This window comes from Centroberyx gerrardi, chromosome 21 (assembly GCF_048128805.1).
Source record: "Centroberyx gerrardi isolate f3 chromosome 21, fCenGer3.hap1.cur.20231027, whole genome shotgun sequence".
NCBI lineage: Eukaryota > Metazoa > Chordata > Actinopteri > Beryciformes > Berycidae > Centroberyx > Centroberyx gerrardi.
Genome location: NC_136017.1, coordinates 7,884,910 through 7,894,152, shown reverse-complemented (window position 1 = coordinate 7,894,152; position 9,243 = coordinate 7,884,910). Strand labels below are relative to the sequence as shown.

Below are 9,243 nucleotides of genomic sequence, written 5' to 3'. Positions count from 1 at the left end.
CACAGAGAACACACACATACACACACAACTTTAGTCCCCTACCTGTTAAAGATCAAAGATCTGTGTGCACTTGGTTTGGTTTGGTCACTGGTTTGTTCTTTTTTCAGAGGAGTTTTCCATTGCCTGATCTGTTCGTTCTCCTGTGTGACTAAAGGAGCTTGGGCCCTTGAGATAAAAAGGAAAAACAGTTAATACATTTCCACTCTTAACACTTTCTCAAATACATATATCGATAACAAAATTAATTTGTGCACATCTCAGAATAGCAATTATGTGAATAAAGGTGCTAACTATGATTACACAGTGGTGCAAAATCTGGGTATATGTGATATGCACCAGGATTGGCTTCATGAATAATAAATATGCAGTAGGTAAGTAAGTAGGCACATAGGTGGGCAGGTAGCTAGGTAGTTGGCTAGGTAAGTAGGTGGGTAGGTAAGTAAACAGATAGGTTTGTAAGTAGGTAGATGGTCAGGAGATACTTCTATATACAAAATTGGCATGTTCGCATGAGCATGACAAAGTGCAACAGAGTAAACATTGAAAAAAGAATTTAAAAATACATAAAGAAGCAATAAAACTAAAAATGTGAGAGTGAATAACAGTAGTATGAAAGTGTCTTACTCTTGAGTTTCTTTGACTGTTGTCTTTTTCTTCTCAGGGTCCCTGTGCGACCTGGTGGAGGATATATAAAGAGTCAAGCCTGAAAAAACTATCATGCATGGATGTAGTCAGACAGGCCTCTGCTTTAAAGGTGCTACGTGTTTAATTTGTTTATTTTTTTTATCTGTTTATTATTAGGATCCCCATTAGCTGACGCCTAGACGACCAGCTAGTCTTCCTGGGGTCCAAGACAACATTACAACATTACATGATACACATACAGAAAACCCTAACAAACAAAAGAAACAAGAAAAACTAAAACATTAATCTAAAACCAAGACAAGACAACATTACACACAACACATAGACCTTAAAATTAACATCTGGACAGCGCAAGACATTGAATTAAAACAGAAAATAAAGAGCTGATATCGAGGACAAGAAAATGTAGGGAATCATCAGGATAGTGTATGTAAGTGTAGGTTGGATCTGAGTTTCTTTTTAAAACATGCCTTTCCTTTGATAGAACGTATATGACTTGGAAGGCAGTTCCATGACATGATAGCCCTGTATATGACAGTTTTTTTCAAGTAATTGGATTTTGGTCGGGGTAGAGTCATCTGCCCCCTACTGGCCCCTCTAGTGGAATGGGTATGAATATCAGAGCTGTAAATTATATCGTTAAAAAGAAATTTGAGTTTGAATGAGTCTTTGAAAATGTATAAGTAAGCTGGCAGATAGTCTTTTCTCCACAGTAAGCCATGTAAGACGTGAATGCATATCTGCTAAGTTGCACCTAGAGGAGCAGCCCAGCCTTGTTTTGTGCTACTTGTAACTTTCTGAGGAGACCGCATGAAGCAGCGGACAATAATACAATACAATAATACGTGACAGAGAACCAAAGAACCAACAATTTGGTGCAACAATGAGGGAGAAATGGTGCACATTTTCTGGTAGTGGCAACCGCTCTGCCCATCTTAGAGACTATTTTGTCGATGTGATCAGACCAAGACAGTGAGCCGTCAAGCCAGAGTCCCAGAAGCTTAGCTTTCTTTACTTGTTGTATATGTACATGTAACATATTATCATCAATAAATCATTAACACATTAATTTTGATACATTAGCATTATTACATTAAACAAATGAGACCATCACTGAGAAGACTGGCAGCCTCTACCGTCCTCTACATTTTACATAGTGTGAATAATGTGTTGGACTGCTGTGCAGCACAAAGCAGGAAGGAGGGAGCTGTTCTTTCAGTGCAAATGGAGGTAAAGCTTTCAGAGTTTCTGACGAGGACAGATGGTGTCTTGAAAATAGATTGAAACACACACCAGTATTAGTGGAACAGGAACAAAGATTCAAAGTAAAAATTGTAGCCACACATCGCGTTGCTGTGGAAACGTTTTTTTTTTGTGACCAATTTTTTGATTCATTCATACATGGCTATCGTTCCCCTTCCCCATTCCCCCTCTCAGGCTTCTTCAAAAAAATAAAAAAAATAATTTAGATGTACAAGTTTTGTGTATGTGAGTGTCAAGCTATCAATAGTACAACATTGTTTGGCCTGTTATCTATAAAACATCTATAGTATGTTAATGAAAACATTTACATAATTAGGCTGGGTTAATTAAGTAGTAAATGTATAACTGTAGTACATAGTCCATGGGAATAGATATCGGAAACATATTGAGATCGTCTTAGGTATTACTTATTGACAGAAACACGGTAAAGTACAACAATAATAAAGGCAAAATAAATAAATAAATATAAAACATATATTTAAGTATGTATATACATACACATATATACGCACACATACATACATACATGCAATACAATACAGTATGATATACTTTACACCCCACTAGTATTATATACAGCGTTTGACTAATTGGGCCGCATCTGTAAGTGCTCCAACTGTTTCCTTTTTTGCACCATTTACACTTGCTATTAATGATTCTAGAACAAGTATACTATAAAATAGAGACATCCACTGATCTAATTTAAGGACGTGTGGTGGTTTCCATCTCATTACTAAAATCTTTTTTGTTGCTGTAAGACCAGAGAAGAATTTTTTTTGTGTGTTTGTCTAATATATTGAAGGAGGAATCATCATTCAACAATAAAACATTAGGTAAACATGGTATTTCAGTGCCAATAATATCTAATAAGACCTGTGCAATCTGTACCCAAAATTATCTTACGCCTGAACATTCCTAAAACATATGGATGTAGGTGCCGATTGACCTTTGTGAATATAGCGAGCAAATAGGGCTGGGGGTTATCTGTAGTTGGCAACACTTTCTAGGCCATAGATCAAATCTATGAATCATTTTATTGTGCAACAGCTGATTATTATAATTGCGGGAGGTTAATGAAATGTTCCTCCATACTCTTCCAATCTATTGTCAATCCATATTTTTTCAAATCGGTATTCCAAACTTTAACAATTCCCATGTAACCTTGAGTGTTTTGTTGCATCTTTTCGTACACATATGACACAAAACCCACACCTGGATGGAGAGTTCTCATCATTTCCACCACTGGGTGCATTTTGAGGCTGATTCCATGGCACGCCATATGTGCGCATAGCAGTGCGTAAAAAAAAGGCAAATTGAAATCATGTTTCAGATCTTGGAAGGACCTTAATCCTTCGTCATTCATAATGTCTGGTAGAGTATAAATCCCTTGATTTTGCCACTGTGGGAAGTAGATTGGTTTCCCCCCAACATTCAAAAGGTTATTCCTGAATATTGGAGTATCAAGGTGCCAATCCAATCCCCAAGCGCCCAGTTTTTCTACACAGTTCCATATATAGATAGAATGAGCAACAATCGGGCCAAAATGTTCGAAACAATAATGGTCAGACAAGGCAGAGAACAATACGTCTTTAAGTGAAAAGGGTGACACTATTTGCTTTTCAACCTCTATGGCACCTTTGAGTTATCATGAAACCAATTCTTTAAATTGAACAGTTCACCTGGAGCCCACCCTCCTCCTCACTCTTATTTGCAGCCATAAACCCTCCCATACCCCCCTCAGTTCCCTGCTTCCCAAGAGAAGGGGAATATTTGTCATAATAACATATGACAAATGCCCTCCTCTCTGACTCCCCTTACTCTGCTTCACGTTGCAAAGCTGTGGCATGGAAAAGCTTAACCCATCAGCCCTCTGATGGTACCACCCCCAACCAGTCACTCGATCAATCAATAATATCATTGTTCACAGCAATGGAGTGGTAGTTGTTTTGTTCATACCAACAGAAAATAATGAAATAAAAAATAAAGAAATAAAGAAGAAAAAAAAATGCACTTCTTTAGGACCACACTGGAGTGTCTCATTATGCTGGTATAGATTGACGGTCTTTGGGGTAGTCCAATATCACCTCAGAAAAAAAAATATATAAACAACAACAACAACAAATGAAGATAATTTCTGTAGTAGTATAATAATAATAATACTAAGGAAAAAGATACTACTGAACCAGCAGACAAACAGAACAGCCAGATGGTTAAGCGGACATACCTTTGGAATTGTCTCTCATGAGTGCAAATATTAATGGAATTCAGTCTAGGTCTGCATCTGCATGACAGTCGGCCCCGAGTCATATAGGCAGAGAGCGCATCTAGGATTCCAGCGTTGGCTTGATCTCATATAGAAGTATTTCGCTTCAGATGCCTGCGTAAAGGAATGCGTCTTCTTGTTGAAGGTGATCAGAAGCTTGGTTGGTTGCACGATTCCGTATCTTAAGTTGGTCTTGCGTCCTAGTGCTCTCACCTCGTTAAAAGAAGCGTACTGTTCCCGTTGTTCCGATGTCATGTCGGGGTAGATGCTTATCCTATGGCAGCGGTACTGTAGCCCTTGTTTCCCCTTTTCTGAAGTCATGCGAAGGATGGTTCTTTTCACTTCAAAACTATTCAGCCTTGTTATCACGGTGCGCCTGTCATGTTCCGCTGGTCCGGTGCGGTGTGCAATATTAATTAGAGGAGACGGTCCAAGCGCGTCTTGGCCAAAAATCTCATAAAAGAGTTTGTTCACAAACTGGGTTGGCTTGCCCTCTTCTATTCCCTTTGGCAGTCCGATTATTCTCAGATTAAATTTTCTACTATGACTCTCCAGAGCCAGAGTCTTTTCTTTCAATTTGCACACCTCCGTCTTGAGCCACTTGTTTTCCTCCTCCAAAGACTTTGCGGTCGTTACCATTGCATTGGCTGCGGTCTCAAGTTCTTTTACTTTACTCATGCATGGCGCAACATTTGTTTGTAAGTCATTTAGAGATTCTTTGATAGGCTTAAGATTGTTTTCGAAGCCTTCTGTTATTTTAAAACGTTTTTTTAAGACAATAAAGAATTCTGCATCAGAGCTATGGGAGTGCGGCTACAATATTTTACTTTGAGAGGACAGGTGGTGGAACAAGTAAGAGGCCAATGAAAAATCATCCTTCTCAGTAAAGCGAAAGAGAAAATGTTCACCTAAGTAGCAATAACACCAATGTGAGATAGAGGCTACCAATCATCTCAAACATGGTCTCCATTATTAATTTGACAATAATATATTGATGTTTAAACTGTAAGAGAGCTGTAAGTCAAAGATTGTGTTGAAGCTGTTACCTGTTCCTACTCTTTTGTATTATCAGGGCAAAGATGACTGTTATCATAGTGATAAATACAGCACCAGCAACAGCAACAACAGCCGCTATACCGATCATAGTGGCACCTACGAGAAAAAGACGACAGTTGCTGATATGGCACACACAACATTCATAAAGAAAGCAACTACAAATCAAATATGAAAATTATGTTGAGATGACTTGAACACAAACTTACTGAAACCGCTCTCATCCACTGCAGATTCCTTATCCAAATCTGGAAAAAGAAAAAAGAAACCTCCTAAACATCAGCATCATGAAGTAATTAATCAAGTATCTATGTATCCATCTATATATAATATATAATCTATCTGTATATAAATGGTAGCATTGAAAGTGTTTCTCACCAACAGTTGAGGACTGACTGGACTCAGGAATCGTCTCAGGAATCGTCGTAAACACCTCCATCAAAGCACCAGAGAACAGTCGCACCTCACACCCGACCTGTGTACTGTTACCATGGAAACCTGACAGTACAGCGGTGGCAGTGACAGTGACTGTACCGTTGGCGTTGGTGACACTGGCAGTGCTGTAGTTTGAAGAGCTGAAGTCACGTCCAGGAACCATCAGCGTTACAGCGGGAGCAGGCCGGCTTGTGGCTGAGCAGGACACAAGTGACCGCCCAGAGTTTGATTTAGTGATGTGCAGTGTGGGCTCATGCTCTGTAGAGAAAACACATTAAAAAGACATCCGCTGGATTAAGTTGTTATCATGTATATACAGGATGTTCTTAAAGGAAAACAGTTTTTGGAAAATAAGCTCTTTGAACTACTGGCATGGTACCTGTGTGTGCCCAGTATTTTAGTTCAATCAGGAGAGACTAGGTTGAGCGACTGGAATGACAGCAGCAGCATAGATCCATGAGGAGCACATTAGCAGGTGACGTGTTTATACTCCCGTCACTTAGACGATTGGCTCTCTGAAAAAGAGAGGGAAGTGACGGCTAACTCTGATTGGTTCTCTGGAAAAAGAGGGAAAGTGTTCGCCAACTCTGATTGGGTAAAGAGAAAGCATGAATGAATGAATGGTTTAGGTAGTCTTCTCTTTCACACGTGGTTCCTTTTCTATAATGGGATTAAGGATAAATTGATAAATTAGTGAAACAAAATCATCTCAATAACCACAACTCCTAGACACGGCGTAAGAGGTTGATATGGAATTGATATGGACCCCCGTACCCCCTAGTCACATCACAAAATGGACTGATGGCAATTCGCGCGCGCGCACACACACACACACACACACACACACACACACACACACACACACACACACACAAGGATCTTACCATAGACTTTTAGGCAGGTTTTTCCAGCCAAGGTTCCTTCAGGATAGGTGTTAAACAAACAGCGATAGCAGCCTTCATCCTGCTTCGTTACACTGCTGATAACGATGGAGCAGTTCTGCAGTCCTGCATCTTGAAACTCCACTCTCCCTAGAAAGTCAGAATTAACCCTGGCGCCAAAGACTTTATTGTAGGTGCCAATATTCTTGTCCCCCTCTGGTAAAACCTTTTGCCATGTAACTTGATGAACTTCTTTAGACAGTGTGAGTTGACAGTTGAAATGTGCCTCCTGTCCCATTGTTGCCATCACAGTCTGCTGGGTTCGTATCGTCTCTGTTAGACCTGGTGGAGGAATTGACAGTTACAGAGTTGTGCAGAGATGTAGGGGTTGAGGTGAGTGTGTGTCAAGTTTATGTACAGCCCTTCATCACAAAAGCATGTCTCAAAGGTCTGTACAGAGAATGAGCCTACCTAGATCTAACTAATCAACAATCATAGAACGAAATGATGCGATACAATATGCAACAAAATAAAACACACTGAGGTGTGTGTATTTAGGGTTGGTAAGATGATTTCAAAATGTACTCTGTTACAGATTGCTGTTACCTGCTCAAAATTGTAATTTGTAATGTAATCTGCTAGAATATTACAACTCAGTGACGGAATCTGGTTTGTTTTGGGGGCAATTTTCTCTACAAACTGTACGAAATACACAGGCAAACACACAATTTACTCTAGACTGTAAATTGAAGAATGTTATTACCATGACCCACAACCACCATCAACCATTATTTCAAGATGTGCAAAATAATAATTAAAATCTCACAAACTAAATGCCCCTTTCCCTTAAAACATATGTTTGACGACTAACCTAATCCAATAGATGAAAACTTTTATTTTTTCTTTCAAAAACAACTGTGTGATCTGATTACTGTTTCTTCCTGTAACAAAAATCTGTGAACATTTACTGTTAACATCTCTGTAGTTAGATCAAAATCTGGCTAATCTGTCACATCCTCTGTAAGTGTTTTTTAAGAAATATACATTTATATTCATCAAAAATATTTAAAAACGAATCAAATAAAAAGTATTTCAAAACTTAAAACTCCCAGCAGAATTGCACCAACAGCCATCATTGTTGCATATGATATGAACTTCATTAGAACCTCCTTGATATGAAAGCAATGGAGCTTTTTTCAAATTTTCAGGCAGGTACGGCAGGTACAGTCCTTCACGGTGACGTCACACACGCACATGCGCACAGTCCCCGCTCTCAGCAGAGAGAGGAGGGCTGCAGTGTGTGTGAGAAACGGTATGATCATCAGACCTTTTTGGATTAGACAAACAAGAAGTGCAAACTGATATCAGCGATACCAATCTGTCACCAAATACTTTAGGAACCAACACATTATTGTTCCCATTGGCTGGAATCAGTCGCCAGATTTGTCGCTGTCACTTTTGAGAGATAAAGTCGCCAGGAAGTCTGTAAAGTCGCTCAATCTAGCGACAGCGTCGCCACGTTGGACCAATCCGACTGTGCTCAAAAAGTTGGTGCACTCTTTTGGTGACAGCTCAACCGCGACTGAGGTGAAGAAGACTCCATCTGTCATGTGTAGGGGGGAGGGGGGCGCGGGGTTGCAGGTCAAAGTTCACTAACCGGTAATGTGCTTCTCCCACATGAGGACAATTATAGTGCCAGCATCAGTTTAATTATGTTTAACTCTTATCAGTTTAATTATGATAGTACTGGTGGGCTATTATAGTTATTATACTGTACAATCCCACACTACACAACACTATACTATACTATACTATACTATACTATACTATACTATACCATAGGCCTACTACACTACACTACAGGTAGGCCTACTAGCTATACTATCCCACAGTACAATAGAATGCAATACTATAGCTACTATAATGCAGCTACACTGCACTATAGCTACTGTACGTTAGCTATTATACTATACTACTGAAAAGTAATGGGATGAAGAGAACAGCATGGACCGGCTATTTAGGTGTAGTGTCCTGATTGGCCTACAACACCAGAGAGAAGGATGATCTCTAGGCCTGATTAGGTTTATTCAGCAGCAATGGCAAGGATGGATTGTACTGAGAAACAGCTAGAAAAGGAAAACTCAATTGGAATTGAATCAAAATCAGAATTTGATTAAATGGCATATTTCAACTAATAATCTGTCACAGCATCTGTACAGAAGTTCAACAACTTAAACCCCCCCCCCCCCCCCCCCCCCCCCCCCGAATCAAACAAAAATAAGGACGATTACTTAAAACCAACTAGCATCCACTCTGTCTCTTAGGTAACATGCTGTAAAATCACTTTCTTACCTCCTTGAAAGACTCCCAGCAGAATAAGACGTATGACTCCACCTACAGCCATTGTGCATTTGAACAGGATGGAGGGAAATTCAAACTGAAGTTTGAACCAGTGAAAGTGAAAGAAAGAATAAGTTGCATCACCAACTGTAGCTCCTCCTCCTGTGTGTGTGTGTGTGTGTGTGTGTGTGTGTGTGTGTGTGTGTGTGTGTGTGTGTATGCACGCGCGCATGCGATTCTGTGGTAAGTAAAGAAGTAAAAATAAGTAATAAATAACAATATTTAATGTTCTATAGTACACACAAACATTGAAAAAGTGCAAAATATGCTAAGGCTTAGGTGAACATTAAACAGAACAAAATC

At 39.5% G+C, this 9,243-nt stretch overlaps 1 protein-coding gene across 1 annotated transcript; it reads right to left on the bottom strand.

Annotated features, from left to right (window-relative positions):
- Positions 1-809: 809 nt before the first annotated feature.
- LOC139926259 (OX-2 membrane glycoprotein-like) lies at positions 810-8,944 on the bottom strand. The gene is made up of 5 exons (XM_078290969.1): positions 8,893-8,944; positions 6,544-6,882; positions 5,603-5,917; positions 5,434-5,472; positions 810-841 (listed from the first exon to the last, which is right to left on the bottom strand). The coding sequence occupies exons 1-5, from the start codon at positions 8,942-8,944 to the stop codon at positions 810-812; spliced, it is 777 nt and encodes a 258-aa protein (XP_078147095.1).
- Positions 8,945-9,243: the final 299 nt, after the last annotated feature.

Coding starts and splice junctions, on each gene's coding strand:
- LOC139926259 (XM_078290969.1), bottom strand. CDS start 8,944: ATGGCTGTAGGTGGAGTCATACGTCTTATTCTGCTGGGAGTCTTTCAA. Junction 6,883..8,892: donor GCTGGGAGTCTTTCAAGGAG/GTAAGAAAGTGA, acceptor TTCCTCCACCAG/GTCTAACAGAGACGATACGA. Junction 842..5,433: donor AGTGGATGAGAGCGGTTTCA/GTAAGTTTGTGT, acceptor CTTGGACCCCAG/GAAGACTAGCTGGTCGTCTA.